Source organism: Pituophis catenifer, unplaced genomic scaffold (assembly GCF_029215685.1).
Source record: "Pituophis catenifer annectens isolate HBS135680 unplaced genomic scaffold, rPitCat1.0.hap2 SCAF_2, whole genome shotgun sequence".
Lineage (NCBI taxonomy): Eukaryota > Metazoa > Chordata > Lepidosauria > Squamata > Colubridae > Pituophis > Pituophis catenifer.
In genome coordinates, this window is record NW_027256882.1 from 37858766 (window position 1) to 37880135 (window position 21370).

Genomic DNA, 21370 nt, shown 5'->3' on the forward strand with positions numbered 1-21370 from the left:
TCTGCCAGGTTTACCTTATTGCTACCGTCATTCAGGCAGACAGTAGCTTGTGTGCGGATTACACATGGCTTTAGAAAGAGTTGTAAAGTGCCAGGGGCCAGCTTTACATATTAGCAGGCGGTCTTTGATCCTAAAATGAATAGGATATCTGAACCCCAGATTACCACTCTATGGCTAAGACGGAAACAGATGCTTTCCCTCCCCCCCCAAGTTAATATGGACCCCACTTTTCATTTTTAGCTTCCTTTTTTCTTCTGAGGGTTGCAGAGTCCGGTGATCTACCAGCACCACAGGGGATAAAGTGGAAAGCTTATTTGTTGCTCACTTTTGGTCTTTTTAGATGTTGGAGAAGATTTCAAGATGCAAAATATTTGTTGGGGGAAACCTTGATCTGAGGATTCCCTAGGAGTCAGAAAAAAAATGGGTGTTGCTAGTTGTGGAGCATATAAACAGAAATATAAAGCATGAGGCATAAATTGCACAGAACTGGGCAGAGGTTGGAATTGAACTACAGGTAGATCTCTGGTTGATTTGTAGGATTTCTGACTTGCAGTTGTTTTAACAGTAGCAATTTGGAAAACCAGTTCCATAGTAATGCAGATCCAGGCTTGTGTTGGTGGATATGATTAACCCCGGCCTGTGGCTCATAGAACTCCATAGCTATTTTCCCCTTCTCCATATATTACCATTTTTCATTGGTTTTCAGAGAGTAGACCTCAGCCCATTACATGTCCATGCCAGCCTCAGAAATGTAAAATTAAGAACCAGCCATTTTGTGTAACTTGCTGCATGACATGTAGCAATAGCACTTTGACTTATATACAGCCCTCTCTTAAGCGGTTTACAGAGTCAGCATTTTGCCCCCTAACAACCTGGGTCCTCATTTTACCCACCTCGGAAGGATAGAAGGCTGAGTCAACCTTGAGCCTGGTGAGATTCGAACTGCCAAATTGCAGGCAGCTGGCAGTCATCAGAAGTAGCCTGCAGTACTGGGCTCTAACCACTTGCGCCACCGCGGTTCTTCGCTATAAAGTTGATAGTTGGTTTGGTTGGTTGGTAACTTGAAAACCAAGCTCAGCAAATGTCTTGTTTCTTTCAACAGGAATCGTATTACCAGCCACGGACCCTTGAAAAACATGCAGACAGCATCCTCGCGCTGGTGAGTGCCTCCTCCATTTCATTTTGGGGAGAGGGAGATAGAGGAAAATAACAACCTCACAGTCTAGAGTGATTTGTACACGTTTGTGCTTGTGCAAGTCACATTCCAGACTGATCCTCCTCAAAGAAGAAAAAAGCATTTTGTTGTAACTATTTCGGCATTTTCTCTGTTTTCTTTTCCCCATGTATAATATTACAGATACTCCTTGACTTATGACTATAATTTAGCCTAAATTTTCCACTTTCTAAACAAGACCGTTTTTAAGTGAGTTTTGCCCCATTTTACAACCTTTTCTTGCCACCGTTGTTAAGCGAATCACTGCTGTTGTTAAGTTAGTAACATGGTTGCTAAGTGAATGGCTTCCCTATTGATTTTTTTTGACAGAAGGTCGCAAAAGGGGATCACATGACACTGGAACACTGCAGCTGTCATAAATACATGCCAATTGCCAAGCGTCTGAATTTTGATCACATGACCATCAGGTCATAAGCGTGCAACGGTTGTAAGTGTGTAAAACGGTCATAAGTCACTTTTTTTTAGTGCTGTTATAACTTTGTTTGGTCACTGAATGAATGGTTGTAAGTCAAGGACTACCAGTAGAGTATATCAGAAAAGGATATCTTAAATATTTTCTGTCAGACCCTTTCTCCAGGCTCTACACTTCGACGCAGGTTTTACAGCTGTTAAATAAGTGTAAAATAACCTTCATCACACTTGGATTAGAACGATAACATTTTCTCCTAGGCAGTGGTGAAATTCAAACATTTCCCCTACTGGTTCTGTGGGCATGGCTTGGTGGGCGTGGCTTGGTCATGTGACCGAGTGGGCGTGGCTGCACAACTGACTCACACTCAATGTAAAAGCAGCTGGACTTCACACAAAATAGCCCCTGCAACAAGCAGGAACCTCACAGAGTCAAAGAGCTCAAAAACCAACCATCACACTTTACAGAAAAATAACACAAAAGCTGCACAACTGATTCACACACCATGCAAAAGCAGCTGGACTTCACACAAAATGGCCCCTGCAACAAGTAGGAACCTCACAGAGTCGTAGAGAGCTCAAAAATAAACTATCACACTTTACACAAAAATACCGGTTCGGGCAATAGGTAGTAAAAAAATGCTTTAAAAAGTAAAAAAAAAAAAAAAAAAGTTCCGAGGATTACATGGCACAGCTGATTGTCAGAACCTTTTTTTTTTTTTTTTACTTTTTTAAAGCATTTTTTTACTACCTATTCGCCCCAACCGGTAGTAAAAAAAATGCTTTAAAAAAGGTTCTGATGATCAGCTGTGCCTCACAATCGTCGGAACTTTTGTTTTACTTTTTAAAGCATTTTTTTTACTACCGGTTCGGGCGAACCGCCCCGAACCGGTAGCATTTCACCCCTGCTCTTATGTCTCATTTACAGCTGGCTGGATGGTGAAATCATTATATGCTTTATTCTCCTTAAGGGAGCCCTTGAACTGGATATTGTATGAGAATGCTTTGAATGTTTGCTGTCCATTTGATTTTATTTATTTACTTTTATTTACCGGTATTTATTTGAGAGCCAGTTTGGTCTAGTGGTTAAGGCACCAGGCTAGAAACCAGGTGAGAGTGAGTTCCAGTCTTACCTTAGGCACGAAAGCCAACCGGGTGACTTTGAGCCAGTGGCTCTCTTTCAGCCCAACCTACCCTGCAGGGTTTGTTGTTCTGGAGAAAACAGGAGGAGGAAAAAGCATTATATATTTTTGCCGCCTTGAGTTATTGATAAAAATAATAAAAGGAGGGATAAATGAGGAAATAGGAGGACCTCTTATTATGAAATAGGAGTTGCATTGAGTCCTGCCACCTTATTCTGCAGTGGGGTGAAGGAGAGCTGAAGTCCATTCCAGAGAAAACAGGATTCTACCTCTCCCTCATTTGGAATATTGCCTGCTTTAGGGAAGCTGTTGAGAGAGCTCATTAGGAGCACGATGAAAGCATGTTTACACACAGTAACAGTCCCTAGTGGCTTTTCAGGAGTAGCTATGGGTACACCCCTTCTCTGAGCAACGTTGCTCCTTCCAGACTCGGTTCCCTGTTGGCTTCAACCACTCCGCTTTCCGTAGCCTTCTCAGTTCTCTTTCTGCTGCTTTTTCACCCAGTTCCTCTCTCGGGGCGCACAAACAACCCGGCTTTGCAAAGATTCTTGGAAACGTTGGTTCTCTTGTGTAACTCACCCCTCCCTTTGCTCTGTCCTTGCAGGCTTCCGTGCTGTGGTCCATTTCCTATTACTCCTCCCCGCTCGCTGTGTTTTACCTGTACAGAAAAGGTATGGGCTGCTGGTCCTGTGTGAATCATTGGGTGTTAGATGCTCCCTCTCTGCTCCATAGTTGTAGGATGGTTATCCTTTGCGTGCTCTGGTCCCCTTCAGGAGAGGTCAGTTATCACCTCTGGTCACCAAATCGGGAGCAGGGGCCTGCTCTATTGGTGTTCTGCCCCAGCTCCGGATTCCCAAGGATTGTGACACACACCAACGGTCCTTATCAAAGTTATAACGTACCAAGAATAAACAAAGTCCGGCAAAGGTTGGCAACCAGCCCAGAAAACAAGATACGATAAGACACTCACTCTCCAAACTGCTCTTTAATAATTACACATTGTTTCCAGCAAGAAATTACTAACTGCGTGCGATTTAAATAGGCTAAGGGAGTGGCCAATTATCCTCAAACCTTACTCTCAAGGAGACCTCCTCCTCCTGGGTAGCCACTCCTGCCTTTTGGCAGCCCTGTGTGCTTGAGCATTAAGGAGAGGCTCCTCCACTTCGCTCTCCACTGGAAGGAGCCTCTGGAGGTTCTGAAGGCCCTGGCTGAGTCTCTGCTTCTGGCACCACATCTTCTCCAGTCTCCTCACTGTCCGATGCGAGCGCTGGCTGCGCAGGCTGCTGGCGTGACCCCACACCAGCCTCCTCCTCGTCGGGATCAGCCACGATCCGTGCAGACCGCTGGCGGGCGAAAACAATTGGACAGGTTCTGTGATTTGGAAATGATGCCAGGAGGCACACACAGCCTCACGGTCACGTATACAGGTAGTCCTCAACTTATAACTACAATTGAGCCCTGAATTTCTGTTGCTAAGTGAGACATTGGTTAAGTGAGTTTTGCCCCATTTTGCGCCCTACCTGGCCACAGTCGTTAAGTGAACCGCTGCGGTTCATTGAAATTGAAGTTGTTAAGTTAGCATCATAGTTGTGAAGAGCCGAGGTGGTGCAGTGATTAGAATGCAGTATTGCAGGCTACTTCTGCTGACTGCCAGCTGCCTGCAGTTCAAATTTCACCAGGCTCAAGATTGACTCAGCCTTCCATCCTTCCGAGGTGGGTAAAATGAGGACCCAGATTGTTGTGGGGGGACCATATGCCGACTGTAAACGGCTTAGAGAGGGCTGTAAAGCCCTGTAAAGCGGTATATAAGTCTAAGTGCTATTGCTAACTGGATCTGGCTTCCCCATTGAGTTTGCCTGTCAAAATGTCTCAAAAGAGGATCACATGTCCTAAGAGGGACATGGCAGCCATCATAAATATAAGCCAGTTGTCAAGTGCCCAGATTTTGATCACGTGACCCTGGAGATGCGGCAGTGGTTATAAGTGTGAAAAACGGTAACTTTGAATGGTCACGAAACCAATAGTTTTGCAAGTTGAGGATTATCTATATGCTACCAGAAGTCACTCGCTCAGTTCCTGGCATTTGCAGGATACCTTCGGCCACTGCCAGCAATCAGTGAAGGCAGGAGAAGATTGCATCATCATGGCCTAGGATGGGCTGGATGGATCCAGCTGCCCACTCCAGACTCTGGACCAGAGGATGCTTTGAATGAAAATGCTGATAATTCATCACTGCCTTGATGTCTGTAGATATTCTCAGTCATCCATCTTGTCCCAAAGGTGCTTTTTCAGGAGGCAACTGGACTTCCTTGTTTGTTTGTTTGTTTTTTTCTTTTGAAGATGTTTCGCTTCTCATCCAAGAAGCTTCTTCAGCTCTGACAGGATGGTGGGGGAATGGAAACGTCTTCAAAAGAAAAAAAAAAAAACAAGATGAGTCAAGAGTTGAGATACGAAAACAGGCAAGAGATGAGGGATAAATGCAGAATACTGTTTTAACATAGGAGCCAGGGTGGATAAAAATCAATGATTTTTTTAAAAAAAAATTAAAAAATCGATTTTTTTTATTTAAATTGGATTTTTTTTATTTAAATCGGATTTTTTTTATTTTTATTGAATTTATTTTAATAAAAAACTTTTGGGATAAAAATCTATTGTAAGATAGTTTTCTATTTAAGATACATAAATAATTTAGTTTATTCAGCATGAAATGGACCTTAGTTATGTAGCATGAGGCTGTATATTCTGCAACATTGGGACTATCTGTAAGTCAACAGTGGGTCAAAGGAGTAGCATAGAAGACAGTTGCTCTTTAAAAATTATGATTTAAATCAACTCAATTTAAATCAAATCCACCCTGATAGGAGCTATACCATTAAGAGTTAGTATAAAGATAGAAATTAGAAATGGGGAAAAGATTACTTTTTTTAATCTGGGAAGTATTCTATTAATGGGTAGGAAATGGTAGCAGAAGTTAGAAATCTGGATATGTAAACAATGATGAAGTAATTTGTTTTAACTAAATAATGAATATTGAATAATTAAGATAAGTAAACCCTAAGATTATTCGGAGGTTAATGGTTACAAATGTGATGTTTATTCGATGTTTTATAATGTTTGATATTATTATCAATGGATTATAGATAAAATCGAACAGAGGGCCTAATCAAATAACGCGAAATTCTCAACAAGGATAAGTGAAGATGAGGATGAATAGGTTTTGAGAATAATAGTCACAACTATTGTATAAGATGCACTATCTGTATTCAACAGAGGCTGTAGAGATTGTACCCAGACAGTATACTGTTACTGTGAATATAGAAATTTTATACGTAACGAAGAAAATTGTACAATAAAAAATAATTTAAAAAAACAAGAAAGTTCAGCTGCCTCCTGAAAAAGCATCTTGGAGTTTCCAAAGGAAATTGCTGATTCTTTGCTTTGGCTTTGCCCCAAGGCCATTATTGATGGGCGAGATGCCTACTTGGCCACCCCCAAACCTTCTCCAGGAGCTGCTCCTAAATCACAGCGGAATGGAAAAAATTGGGAAACATGGGGATCGATCCCTGGAACGCTCCCTTTAAAGAGATGATGTTTTCTTTATCAAACTCAGCTCCTGGCAATAACATGGACAGGTTCCATGTAGCTTTCTTGGCAAATAATGCTTCTTTGCCACTGCCTTTTTCCGGGATGGTTTTTTCCAACTTCTCTGGGGATTTCCTTGTGGTCTCCTGTCCCAAGCACTAACAAGGCCAGACCCTGATGGCCTTTTGAAAACCAGCCAGGGTCAGCTCGGTTTTGCCAGTTAGCTGGGCTTTAACTGTGTATGTCCTTCATTTTGATTTGTGTTAAGGTACCTCAAAGTGAATGAAGTATTTTCTTGTATGTTTTTTTTTCTTTTGAAGACGTTTCGCTTCTCATCCAAGAAGCTTCTTCAGCTCTGACAGGGAGCTTCTTCAGCTCTTCCCTGTTATTCTGTCAGAGCTGAAGAAGCTTCTTGGATGAGAAGCGAAACAACTTCAAAAGAAAACAAAAAACAAGAAAGTCCAGTCGCCTCCTGAAAAAAGCACTTTTGCGACAGCCAAAGCTAAAGCAAGAACTTTTTTTTTTTTTGAGGGGGGTTGGACATGCAAATTTTTATGGCCCATTGAATCAACTCCAATTCTTTCTGACTGCAGGAACTCCCTGCTATTTTCTTTGCAACATTTTCACAAATGGTTTGCTTTTGCTTTCTTCTTCCTAGAAGTGAGAGAGAGGGACTGGCCCAAAGTCACCCAGTTGGGTTAAATCATTCTTTGGACAGCGCTGGCTCTTCAGCTTTGAAACGGAGATGAGCACCGCCCCCTAGAGTCAGGAACGACTAGCACATATGTGTGAGGGGAATCTTTACCAATACACACACACACACACACACACACACACACACACAGTTTTGGAAGCCATATTAACACTGGAAGCTTCCAAGCTGCCACATTTTTGTGCTTGGGAAACAAGGAGTGTGGGATTTAGTAGAGGGAATGTAGTTAGACATAACAGCATTCTTCTTTTCCGTCAAGGTCATGGTATGCCTGCATCTGGAGGAGGAGTGGTTGCAGTGGTGTTTCAAGTTGGGACGGATGGTGATTGGGCCACGTGATGGACTGATGCAGGGGATGGATTTGGGGGATTTTGTATAAACCCGGAACTCTCAGATTCGGGTTTTCCCAGATGTGCCAGTATACCTACTCATGGGAATTTTGAGAAAATGCCTCTTTTTAATTGGAGTTGGGTTCTTCTGGAACGCTGACACAAATGTGTAAGTGTTTGTGGGTATATACTATTAAGATTTTCCCTCTTAAAGACGTGAATGCTATTTTGAGGTGTATTTCAAAATGGTAGCATTGGATCATTTATTTATTTATTTTTTAGGAACTTTGGTTAGGGTGAAGAATAGCCAAGAAAATTATATCTCATTTTATTTTTAGCTGTCTGAAAGTAGGTTTCCTCCACATCGGTTCTCCTCAATTAAAAGACTCCTACTGGCTGGAAAGTCATAGAGTTGCCACCCTAGAACATCCAGAAGGCAGATTAGGGAAGACAGTAATCAACCCCTCTTCCTTTAAGAAACAACAATGCATTCTTAGCCTTTGATGTGCCAACTGCTGGCTCTGAACCCCTTCCCTTTCTTCTCCTTTCTTTCTTTCCAGGGTATTTAACCATGCCGAAAGTTGTTGCTATTTCTCACTATGCCGGGACCATGCTACTACTCTTGGCTGGGATTGCCTGTCTAAGAGGTGTGTGCTTTGACAGTGTGGACGTTGGGTGGTAGGTCTACTGACTTGGGAAGCCATACTTTAACTAGGTTTAGAATCTGGTCTCTGTGCTTGTTGAGTTGTACCTGAGTTGAGTTGTATTCATGGTAATACAGGTGACGTACAACCATATTTGGGGGCCAGAATTAAGTGATGCGGTCATTAAGCCAGACATCATGGGAGCAGACCCAATTTTACAACCATTTTTGCCATGGCCATTAAGCAAATCACATGGTCACTAAGTGATTCTGGCTTCCCCAATTGACTTCGTTATTGGAAGTTGGCTGGGAAAGTGGTAAAACAGGATCACATAACCGCAATATGCTGCAACCGTCATAAATGTGAGCCATTTGGCAGGCGCCCAAATTGTGACATGACCACAAGGCTGGTTGACGATTAGCCGTAACGTTGAGGACGGGTCATAAGTTACTTTCTCCGAAGCATTGTTAATCAAGTTGTCGTAAATCGAGGATTACCTGTAAGAGCCAAAAACTAAGCCCTGAAGTTGCTTCTATTCTAAACATCGACAGGGAAGGAAGGGGAGAGATAAGAGCTGTGGTAGCGCAGTGGTTAGAATGCAGTACTGCAGGCTACTTCTGTTGACTGCCAGCAGTTCAAATATCACCAGGCTCAAGGTTGACTCAGCCTTCCATCCTTCCAAGGTTGGTAAAATGAGGACCCAGATTGTTGGGGGACAATATGCTGGCTCTGTAAACCACTTAGAGAGGGCCGTAAAGCCCTGTGAGGCAGTATATAAGTCTTAGTGCTATTGCTATTACTAATACAACTGTCCAGTGTAATAAATCAGGAAGCAAGACCTGTTCAAATGGCGACAGGTTTAACGCTCTCTAGAAGGATCTGAACCGCTAAATTGGCAGCAGATAAGAGCCAAGGGAATTTCAAGGTGGGCTGGAATTAGATCTCTTGTGGGCGCCGAAGGGACTCGAGACTGATGAAGCCTTTAACCCCTCCCTTGGGCTCAGCCTGGTCATCTTTTCTACATCAATAGAGACAGCATTGATAGAAATAATAATAGTTGAAGTTGTTACAAGGATTGAAGGGTTGAATTTTCAGGGAGGGATTTGAAGGGAAGGAAATAGCACCCCATAGGCCTCCTGGGTGGGAACTTCAAACAAAAGGGACCATTTAGGGTCTCAGTCACTGAAAGGATTCCTGCTTCTTTTCAGGCATCGGGCGCTGGACGAACCCTCAATACATCCAGTTCATCACCATCCTTGAAGATGCTCACCGGTATGGCACACCTGAACACAAGGTAAGGGTAGCTGTAGTTGCTTATTATTCATGTTGCATATGAAATTATTAAATATGTGATTAGAGAATAATCATATCCGCTGTTTTTCATTTTAAGTCAAGGAAACCAAAACAAAGTCCTAGTTAGAACCCAAGAAAGATGTTTATTTGTGTTGACTGTTGCACCCATTCATCTCTCAACCTTCAGCCTTAATATTCATTCTCTTTTGAAGAAGACTAAATTTTGGGTGGCTTGAAGAGAGGGTTGCTAGTATTTTGTCCTACGTTAATCTAGATCAGTGTTGGCAAACCCTTTTGGCACCGAGTGCCAAAACTGGAACGCACACACATGCACGCGGGAGCGCCAGAAACTGGAAGAGCAGCTCCCCAGTGCTCATGCACGCACCGGGAAGCTGAGCTTCCAGTTTCCGGCACACACATTCAGCCGGCCACCTGGTCTCCCAGTTTCTGACACGCATGCGCACACAAGCTCAGCTCTCCAATGCATGCGCACCAGGGAACTGCTCTTCCGGTTTCTAGCTCTCCCACGGGCGCAAAGACTAGCTGGCCAGCGCGTGCACGAAAGAGCAATGGGTGACAGCTGGCGTGCCTGGAGAGATGGCTCTGCATGCCACTTCCAGCACGTGTGCCATACATTCGCCATCACGGATCTAGATATTTTATAATGTTCTCTGAACCTAGAAAAGGAAACTGTCTAAACAGTCTAAACAAGGAAGGTTATTTCATGACCGTACTTCATAAAAAAAGGGTTAGAAGTTGCATTAATCTCACACCACGTGGGTTTTTTTTATCATTTTTTTTTCTTTCTGATAATGCTTCACAGAAGAAACTTGCCAGCTACAATTTTGACTTCAGAAGTTGGCCTGTAGACTTTCGGTGGGATGAGTTCACAAGTCGGTGAGTTGACAGTGGGGAATAACTCCTTTCTGTCCTTCATTTTCGGTCGTCTTGTCTCCTTTCAAGTAGAGACAAAAAACTTGGCTGCTGATCACGAAATATATTATGGGGTAACATATGTATATTGAATGGAGAAATGCAGAGGAAAGCTGGCTATTGGCAAACATTCACAATAGAGCTTAAATCTTTGTATGAATAGCATAGGTGGGAATATACATATTAGCTCATCAGCATGCATGATTTTTAAGTGCACTTTGCCAATTTTCAGGATTGCCAGCCTGCCTGCCTCCTCCATCTCTTCTCCTTTCCCTTCTTTCCTTTCCTTCTTTTCTTTCCTTCCTTGCTTGCTTTTGCTATATCTGGTCATTTTGTGAAAACTTTAGCACCAGCCAGTCATATCTGAAGGTTATGTCCTCCATCTGGATGATGCATTCCATTCTATATTCCCCGCAATATTCTCGGCAGTCACTGGACAATGCACTCAGTGATCTGGCTTTCATGTGCTTTTCTCTGTTGGTCTTGGAAGAAGACACAATCTTTCCCCTTGGAGATAAATTAAACAGTTTGGTAAATACTTGCAGGTCAGATTCAGGAAACGTCCCCTTGTTGCGGTCAGAACCAAAACATCGAAGTGCAATCAATGGTTTTCTCCATGCGATCAAGAAGCTGCCCTGCCAAATTGCCAGGTATCTTGTCTTGTCTTGTCTTGTTCCGGTTTTAACCTTTGTGAAGCAGGTGAAACATGGCTGAGGGCACAAGAAAATTATGCAGATGTCAAAAGACTAGTTGAACCGATGAACATCTGCATGCCTATCCAGTAGTCCCCGAGGTGCTTTTTTCAAAAGGCAACTGGACTTTTTTTTTTTCCTTTGAAAAAGTTTCTCTCCTCATCCAAGAAGCTTCTTCGGTTGTAACTGACTGGTGGGGAAAGGAAGGATTTATGAAAAAGACTTAACAACCTTATTGTTTTGCCGGTTTCAGGTGTGGCTTGGTATAAAGAGAGACCGAGTCCAGGTATTTACCTTGATAAGCTTTACGTGTTTATTCAGCTGAATAAAGAAACCTCCCCCCCCCCTTAGCAAGGGAGAACCCTGAACAGACTTTAAGACTGAAATTTATTTGTTTGCTCTATTGTCTATTCCTCCACCCAGAAACACTAGCACACCCAGACAAGCTGGCACACTCCAGATAAGATAAAGACCAAGGGTGAAATGCTCCCAGTTCGGACTGGATCGCCTGATCCAGTAGCGATGGAGGCAGGTGATTCAGAGAAATCCCTCCCCCCCCCCCCCCGATGCCCAGCTGAGCCGCACAATCATCAGAGGCTTTTTTTTACTTTTAAAAGCATTTTTTCTACAACCTCTTCAGCCGAAAAAATGCTTTTAAAAGTAAAAAAAAAAGCCTCTGATGATCGCGCGGCTCAGCTGGGATTGTCAAAGGCTTTTAAAAGAAAAAAAACCCTTTTTTTCTTTTAAATGCCTCTGACGATCCAAGCTGAGTTGCCTGATTAGCAGAGACTTTTTTCGTTTAAATGCTTCTGATGATCAGGCAACTCAGCTTGGATCGTCAGAGGCATTTAAAAGAAAAAAAGGGTTTTTTTCTTTTAAATGTCTCTGACGATCAGGCAACTCAGCTGGGATTGTCAGAGCCTTTTGAAAGCATTCCCCGAAGAGGTTGTAGAAAAAATTGTTTTAAAAGTTAAAAAAAAACTGGCCACGCCCACCTAGTCACGTTACCGCCCACCCCACCAAGCCATGCCCACAGAACCGGTAGTAACAAATTTTAGATTTCACCACTGGATAAAGAAGTACAGAAATAGCCATCCACCTCACTTCAAAGTCCTCGAAGGACATTGGTTATCATCAGGAGTGAAATGCTACCTGTTTGGACCGGTTCGCCCGAACTGGTAGTAAAAAATGCTACCAGTTCAGGCGAACCGGTATTTCCAACGATCAACTATGCTGCACAATTTATATTCATTAGAAAGCAGGAAATCCTGCTTTCTAGCGAATCTAAATCATGCGGCACAGCTCTCCCCCCCCCCTTGCTGTTCTACTTGCCTTTGCAGACTCAGAAAAGGCTTCTTAATCCTCCTTTTTCAGCACTGCACAGCAGCGTCTGCAGTACGCATGCACACAAAGCGTGCATATGGTGCGCATGCGTGCACAAAATGAACCGGTAGCCAAGTGAACCAGTAGCAGTTTTCAGAGCATTTCACCCCTGGGTATCATCTCAGGGACTTTAGGTGTTTCCTGAGGAATTTTCCATGACTTTGAAGGCCTGCAGAGGCAGTGATGACATCGGCACTTTGGCTGCCTCAAGACTGTCAGTAGAAATATTAGATTCCTGGTCAACCTTATAACTGAAGAAGCTTCTTGAATGAAACGTGAAATGTTTTCAAAGGGAAAAAAAAAAATCCCAAGAAAGTCCAGTTGCTTTCTGGAAAAAGCACCTTTGGGATGACTGAGAAGCTCCATAGATATTAACTTATCCTGTACCATCCCAAAGACTTAATATGTTTCTACTGTGACACGTTAGAGAAAGGTAAAAATTTCCCTCAAGTCGAGCTCGACTCCTGATAAGTAGACAGATAACGCCTTTGTTGTTTCTTGGGAACAATAAGGAAATGGTTGCCAGTACATTTTTTTAAAAAATTTTCTAAATTTATTATATTTTTGTGGTTGCCCCCTTAAATTCTAGCCGGGTTAGACCTTGCATACTTAGTTGTGAGATTAGCCGATATTGAAAAGTATCGACAGAGAAGGAAATAGGAAGCTTGATGGTTGACCCAGAGAAAAGACGCCTGTAATGTTGGGATAAGAAAGTGGGTTGGATTAATTGGAAGCTAATGAATACATGTAAACTTCGCTTCACGACCGGTCACTTAGCAGTTATTTGAAGTTATAACAGACCACCCCAGAACTACTTGTTTTCAAAGTTTCAATGGTCGCACATATACCACACAATCACATGATCGCATTATGAGCACTTGGCATAAATAGAATAGAATTGAATTGAATTGAATTCTTAATTGGCTGAGTGTGATTGGACACACAAGGAATTGGACACACAAGGAATAAGCTCTAAGTCTGCATACATACAAGCAACAGTACAGAGCCTGTAGTACAGTGGACTAAAGCACTGTTATTAACATCTGCTGCTTGTAATTACTGCAAGTTCAAATCTCACCAGGCTCAAGGTTGACTCAGCCTTCCACCCTTTCTAAGGTAGGTGAAATGAGGACCCAGATTGTGGGGGCAATAAGCTGACTTTGTATAAATATACAAAAGTATGAAGGCTATTGCTTAACGCATTGTAAGCCGCCCTGAGTCTCCGGAGAAGGGCGGCATATAAATTAAAGCAAAAAAAAAAAAAAGTGATAAAACAACAATAAAATACAATCATCATAAATCATAACATACAACACTCAGTGATAGTCATTGGATGTTCTATAATCAATCAACATAAATCATAATTTTTTATTTTTTTATTTTTATTTATTTTTATATGCCGCCCTTCTCCGGAGACTCAGGGCGGCTTACAATGCGTTAAGCAATAGCCTTCATACTTTTGTATATTTTATACAAAGTCAGCTTATTGCCCCCACAAACCGGGTCCTCATTTTACCCACCTTAGAAAGGATGGAAGGCTGAGTCGACCTTGAGCCTGGTGAGAATTGAACTCGCAGTAATTGCAGGCAGCTGGATGTTAAATGCTGCCTTAATAGGAGGCATTAGCCTCCTACGCCACTCAGGCTCCTGAGTGGCGGAGGTACTAATAATAGGGTACTAATAAAAGCAATCAACATAAATCATGAGATACAAGCAACAAAGTTATAGTCATAAGAAGCTAAGGAAATAAATAATGGGAAACATGAGAAGGATAATAGTAATAGTAATACAGCCCTACTAGGTGGTTTGACATCCCAGGGGCATAAGACAAATGTTGTGGGAATTAGTTGTTTAACAGAGTGATGGCATGAGGGAAACAACTGTCCTTGTGTCTGATTATTTTGGCTTGCAATGCAACGGTTTATGTCCAGGATGTGAAGGTTAAACGATTGAGGTTTTCTGTCTGAGGTTGTAGAGCTCCTAGAACAGGAGTGTCAAAACACAAGGCCCAAGATGTGGTCAGATACGATCTGTGGTGCCATCCTGAAAATTGTAAGGGGCCAGCCCGCGTTGCTTCGGCCTAGTCTACCCAAAGTGAAGATGAAACACCGGGCTAGCATGGCTTCGGCCCGCTCTACCCAGTGCAAAGAGGAAACATGCCAGCAGTTTGGGGAGTGGTGTCAAACTGGCCACGACCACCCAATCGACCACGCCCAGTGGGTGGCAACCTGCCCAGTTGTCCATGCCCGCCCAGCCCCTTGAGGTCAACCACAGCCCTGATGCGGCCCTCAGTGAAATTGAGTTTGACACCCCTGTCCTAGAGTAAACTTTGTCAGAGAGATGTTGAATGTTGACACTCCTGTCCTTCATTTCCCCACCTATTTCTTGACAGCTTTATAGTGGCACACACCTTCGGACGACGTATGCTCTACCCAGGCTCTGTCTACCTGCTGCAGAAGGCTCTGATGCCCATGTTACTTCAAGGACAGGCTCGGCTGGTGGAAGAAGTGAGTAAACACCAACCAGGAATTTAGGAGTCCCAAATCCCAGACTTCTTTTCCAGGCTATTTCTTATCCCGATACAGGTAGTCCTCGACTTAAAACCATTTCTTTATTGACCGCTCGAAGTTACGGCCACACTGAAAGAAGTGACTTACGACCATTTTTCACACTTGCGACCGTTGCAGCGTCCCCGTGGTCACCCAATCCAAATTCAGGCGCTTGGCAACTGAGTCATATATACGACGGTTGCAAGGTCTCGAGGTCACGTGGTCACCCTTTGCGACATCCTGACAAGCAAAGCCAACAGGGGAGCCAGATTCATTTTACAACTGGGTTGCTAACTTGACAAACTGCAAGCGATTCCTTTAAACAACTGTGGCGAGAAAGGTCGCAAAATGGGGCAAAACTCACTTAACAACTGTCTGGCAAGAGAAAATTTGGGCTCAGTTGTGGTCACAAGTCAAGGATTCCTGTTAAAAAAATTAGAAATTGGTTTCCCTGATTTGTTCTCCCCTACCTGCTCCATCCTCCTATCCTGGGAATCTGGCATTTGGGAAGCTTTAAAGAAATAGAATAGAATAGAATTCTTTATTGGCCAAATGTGATTGGACACACAAGGAATTTGTCTTTGGTGTATATGCTCTCTGTGTACATAAGGAGAATAAAATACATTCATCAAGAATAAAATGATACAACACTTAGTGATAGTCAAGGTTATTAATAAGCTATCAAATCATACTAGGAAACAAGTAAAAACAATATAAATTGAAAGATACAAGCAACATGGTTATAGTAATAAGTGGGAAGAGATAGATAGTAGTAAGGAAGAGAAGATGAATAGTAATACAGCCTTAGAAAATTATTTGACAGTGTTGTGGGAATTAGTTGTTTAGCAGAGTGATGGCTTTCGGGGGGAAACTGTTCCTTGTGTCTAGTTGTTCTGGTGTGCAGTGCCCTATAGCATCATTTTGAGGGTAGGAGTTGAAACAATTTATGTCCAGGATGTGAGGGGTTACTTCAACCCCAAATAAAGGTTGTTCTTCTCCTTGTAGTACAACGGAAGACGAGCCAAGTTGGCAGCTTGCGATGGAAACGAAATCGACACAATATTCGTAGATCGAAGGGGCGCTTTGGAGCCACAAGGCAGGAAACTAGTGAGTTGACACCAAGTCGTGATTTAACTCTCAAAGACTTTATTGATAAATCTCCCTTAGTTTTTCCTCTCCCGCTCATCCTTTACCACAAGAATGCCAAAATTACTAAGTTGCTAAGGGAAGAGCAGACTCCCATTTCCACATCACTGACACCAAAATCAAATGGCCTTCAAAGCAGGAACTATTATCCACCTGTCCTTTTATCATCTTATCGGCTCACCTGTGGGAAAATGCCTGGTTGCCTGTATTCATCAATTGTTACTTAGTGTGATTGCTTCTCAGAGAAGCTGATCAGCTCTGTAATTCTGTGGGAAAGTCTTCCCGTCACCTGATTTGCCTGAGGTGGCTCATGCTTCCACTTTGACATTTTCCTCAGCAGCTGGGGCAACAGATTAACACTATCCAATAAACACTGGGAGAATCTCAGTTCAAATTGTCCTACACTTGGAATAAACTTGGGCAAGACCTGTGTTAAGGAATCCGCAGAGTAACCCTTGAGTAGCAAGGGTGTGCACATAAAAGTGATTGAGAGTAGTTACGAATAAACACAGTCAACACACAGATACACTGAGTTGTGTTTACTTTCAGGAAATAGTAAAGCACAGTCCAGGTCATACACATATAAAGCAGGAGATAGCCAAAACGACAGTCCAGGGATAATCCAATAACAAAGTCTTCTTACCAGTCGTCGTAGTCATTCACAATAAACAGTTCTTCTGGATTTGCAAACAGTAGCATACAGAGAGTAACATACAGAGGGTTGGACTAGAAGACCTCCAAGGCCCCTTCCAACTCCTGTTATTCTGTTATTCTTCATTACCTCTTATTCTCTGCTTACCTCAAAAAGGAGTGAAGGGGAGCTCTGTAAAGCTTCACAGAGTAGAAGCCAGCAAGAGCTCCACATTTTGGGCACAACATAGGATGTACATTCTTTTATTCAGAGCCGTGGTGGCCCAGTGGTTAGAATGCAGTATTGCGGGCTGAGTCACTGGCACTACCAGGAGTTTGATTCTGAACGGCTCAAGGTTGACTCAACTTTCCATCCTTCTCGGGTTGGTAAAATGAGGACCCAGATTGTTGGGGGCAATATGCTGACTCCATAAATCGCTTAGAGCAGGGGTGTCAAACTCAAGGCCCGGGGGCCGGATCCAGCCCGCGGGATGCTTTGATCTGGCCCACGGGGCTGCCCTAGAAACAGCGAAGGAGTGGCCCGCGGTGCCTCTGCTAGTGAAAACGGAGCTCAGGAGGTCTGCGTGCGGCCCTCGCGGGCTTCGTTTTCGTTGGCAGAGGGTTGCATGAGGCCGTCACAGCTGAAAAACGAAGCTCGGGAACCCGTTTTTGCTGGCAGAGCGTTCGGGCCACAAAAGGCACCCCCAACATGAGTGACATCAAGCTGGCCACGCCCACCTTGGTCCCCTGAGGTTAAACACAACACCTCTGGCTTAGAGAGAGCTGTAAATCACTATGAAGAGCCTGTAGTACAGTGGACTAAAGCACTGTTATTAACATCTGCTGCTTGCAATTACTGCAAGTTCAAATCTCACCAGGCTCAAGGTTGACTCAGCCTTCCATCCTTTCAAAGGTAGGTGAAATGAGGACCCAGATTGTGGGGGTAATAAGCTGACTTTGTATAAATATAGAAAAGTATGAAGGCTATTGCTTAACGCATTGTAAGCCGCCCTGAGTCTCCGGAGAAGGGCGGCATATAAATTAAAGCCAAAAAAAAAAAAGTGGTATATAAGTCTAAATGTTATTGCTATTCAACAAGTCTCCCTTTGAATAAAAAAATACTTACCTTGCAGGGGAACTACCGTGTTTTTTGATCTATAAGACACATTTTTTGTGTCCAAAAAGGGGGCGAAAATGTCTGTGCGTCTTATAGACTGAATATTGCCGGAGCCCCACCCACCCGCCAGCCATTTTTCGGCGTCTGCATGCCGTTTTCGGGCCTTTTTTCAGCCTTTTTCAGATTTTTTTTTTTGGCCCATTTCTGAGGCTTTTTTCAGTCTGTTTTCAAGGCTTTTTTTGGCCCGTTTTTGGGGCTTCTCTCAGCCCGTTTTTGAGGTTTGGGGGGGGGCATTTTTTCTGAAAAAACAGGCTGAAAAAAGCCTCGAAAACAACCCCAAAAAGCCTCAAAAACAACCCCCCAAAGCCTCAAAAACGGGCCAAAAAAAGCCTCAAAAATGCACTAAAAGGCATCAAAAATGGGCCAAAAAGCCTTGAAAACGGGCCACAAAAAGCCTTGAAAACGGGCCACAAATTGCCTTGAAAACGGGCCACAAAAAGCCTCCAAAACGGGCCAAAAAAATCCCCATAAACAGGCCGAAAAAAGACTGGAATAGGGCCCAAAAAAGGCCCAAAAAAAGCCAAGGCCAAAATCTTTTTTGTTTGTTTGTTTGTTTTCCTCTTCTACATTTAGTTGGGTCTCATAGTCAGGTGTGTTTTATAGTCTGAAAAATACGGGGTAAGTTGTCAGCTCATGATCTAGGACCGTTGAATGGTGCAAAGTATTAAGGGACCAAATGGAAGGCACATGATGGCTTTGTTTTATTTTCTTTAAGTAAGTCTTTGTTGCCAACAAAAGCACCCATGGTTTTGTAAATAGCTCAACCAAAAATAAACCTATTCCAAGATCACAGCATCTGCTGCTCCATAGGGGTGCCACAGAAAAATTTGGACGTATGATGGTTGCTCTGTATGGGGGAGATTGATTGATCTCATTCCCAGGTCCTGCAGTGCTGTTTCTCTAAGGACGATTCCCATCAATATCCCAATATTTAGCACTGTTTGGATAGATCCATCTACTTGTTTATGCACAGGACGTTCATAGGCAGGAAGTAGGTGGGAACTTCCTGAATGTTGGCTGGTTGCACAGCACGTTTCCTGTCGTTTGCATTGCTGGTGCGATAAAAGTTCCTATTTTTGTTCTTTTCAGGTGATTTGCTGCGAAGGAAATGCAGGCTTCTATGAAGTAGGCTGTATCTCTACTCCTTTGGATGGTATGATCTATCTCCTTCTATTGCATTCTTTTCAAGGAAAAGGACTTTTAGATGAATTAATTTGCTATTGATAACAGATTTATCTGACAAGTCAGATTTGAGGGGTTGCCACAAAGAAGGAGGGGGTCAACTTATTTACCAAACCACAGCAGAAGGCAGGACAAGAAACAATGGATGGAAACTAATCAAGGAGAGAAGCAACTTAGAACTAAGGAGAAATTTCCTGACAGTTAGAACAATTAATCAGTGGAACCAGCTTGCCTCCAGAAGTTGTGAATGCTCCAACACTGGAAGTTTTTAAGAAGAGATTGGACAACCATTTGTTTGAAACAGTATAAGGTTTTGTGCCTGAGTAGGGGGTTGGACTAGAAGACCTCCAAGGTCCCTTCCAACTCTGTTTATTTTGTTACCTTATGTCCTGGAATTGCATTAAACGAGGGATTCTCCTATAAAACGATTGCAAGAAAATTCGAGTTTACCTTCTAAAAAGTTTTCTGGGATAGACCCAAATTGTGGGATATGTTTTCCCATTCATACCCTGTGCTAGGATGCAGAAAGGTTTTCCCTGTTCCTTTTAAGCTGTTGGATCTCAAGATCTTCCCTTCTAGCCTAGTCTGGTGTTAAAGACTGTCCAGCAGACAGTCTTCCTTCATTTTGGAAATTGCCCTTAACAAAATCCATTTTTAATCTGGAAAGGTGGATGGTGCCTGGAAAGGTGGATGGTGGATGGCATCTTAGAAGCACGGCTATGAAAATTAAGTCACTGGGAGAAATCAACCCAAGCCAGAGAAATAGTTCGGTTGGTGCAGAGCTTTAATTATATACTTGCACGATCAACCGTGTGATTGATGTTCTATACGTTCAGCTCCTGTCTGGATTTCCCAAACTGAAGTGATGGAGACATGTTCTATCATACCTCTTTGGGCATTACAGAAGAGTGGTGAGATGGTGTCATGATGGCAGTGTTCCAATATCTCAGGGGTTGCCACAAAGAAGAGGGAGTCAAGCTATTCCCCAAAGCACCTGAAGGCAGGACAAGAAGCCATGGATGGAAACTAATCAAGGAGAGAAGCAACTTAGAACTAAGGAAAATTTTCTGACAGTTAGAACAATTAATCAGTGGAACAACTTGCCTCCAGAAGTTGTGAATGCTCCAACACTGGAAGTTTTTAAGAAGAGATTGGACAACCATTTGTTTGAAATGGTATAGGGTTTCCTGCCTAAGCACGGGGTTGGACTGGAGGACCTCCAAAGGTCCCTTCCAACTCTGTTACTATATTCCAGGGGTCGGCAACCTTAAACACTCAAAGAGCCACAAAGATTCTAACCAGAAGCCCCCTGTTAAATTCTGGAGCCAACCGGAAGTCCGGTTTCCCCCCCCCCCCCAACCATAGAGTCTCCTCCTAGCGCGACGTCCTTTTTCCTCTGCCGACTGGAAGTCCCATTCTCCCATTTCCTCCTAGCACGGCGTCCCCCCCCCCAAACACCACCACCATAGAGTCGCCTCCTAGCATGGCATCCTTTTTCCTCTACCTGTCCTACCCGAAAGCCCTATCAATTGTGGAGCCGACCAGTGACAAGGAGACGCAGCAGAGGGATGAAAGAGCCACATGCGACTCCAGAGCCGCAGGTTGCTGACCCCTGCTCTATTCTAATTTAGATCCTGTAGCATGTTCAGGGAAAACCTTGCCACACTACTTAGGAAGCTACACATAGTGCTTGCTTAATGAGCAGTTGCTTAACAATCATTCAAAGTTACGACAGACCTACCTAGAGCTACTTACAACCCGGTTGCGGAATTCCAGTGTACTTTTGTGCAAACAGCCCACGTTAACGGCTGTTTGCAGCATCCTGTGGTCGTGTGACTGTGATTTTCTGCCATTTACTTCCCATTTCTGGCGCGCACACACACACACACACACACACACACACACACACACACACACACACAAAAGGCCCATTGAAGAAAAGAGGCTCGCTTCACAACTGCGGTTTTCATTCAATAACCACTGCAACAAAAGTGTGTTAAAATCAGTCACAACCACATGGTGATCCGCTTAACGACTACCACCATTTGTGGCCATCATTCCAGACCCAATTGTGATCCTAAGTCAAGGATGACTTCTATGGTTGCAAAATCATTACAGCTGCTTTAGGACCAGATCAAGTTGATGTTGTATAGGGATCCTGTTTTTTTTTGTTTGTTTGTTTGTTTTAACCCTAGATGGCTCCTTTTCTTCTTCATCCTCTTCTTCATCTCCTGCTTGAGGATTGGACTAGAAGACCTCCAAAGTCACTCCCAGTTCTTTTCTGATAGATTGATGGTTCTTTTCTTTCTTTCTTTCTTTCTTTTCTTTCTTTTT

General features: G+C 43.2%; 1 protein-coding gene across 4 annotated transcripts in view; it reads left to right on the forward strand.

The window, feature by feature from the left end:
* ABHD16A (abhydrolase domain containing 16A, phospholipase) overlaps positions 1–21370 on the forward strand; it is a 45714-nt gene that overhangs the window by 7658 nt on the left and 16686 nt on the right. The window contains exons 2-10 of one of the 4 annotated variants that reach the window (XM_070936661.1): positions 1103–1159; positions 3389–3455; positions 7968–8054; positions 9260–9345; positions 10168–10241; positions 10823–10927; positions 14745–14859; positions 15907–16008; positions 18944–19007. In XM_070936661.1, the coding sequence (XP_070792762.1) occupies positions 1103–1159; positions 3389–3455; positions 7968–8054; positions 9260–9345; positions 10168–10241; positions 10823–10927; positions 14745–14859; positions 15907–16008; positions 18944–19007 (757 nt within the window). Of the gene's footprint in view, positions 1–1101; positions 1160–3388; positions 3456–4132; positions 4212–7556; positions 7577–7967; positions 8055–9259; positions 9346–10167; positions 10242–10822; positions 10928–14744; positions 14860–15906; positions 16009–18943; positions 19008–21370 lie in introns of those variants that run through there. The other 3 variants (XM_070936664.1, XM_070936662.1, XM_070936663.1) reach the window with 3 other exon arrangements.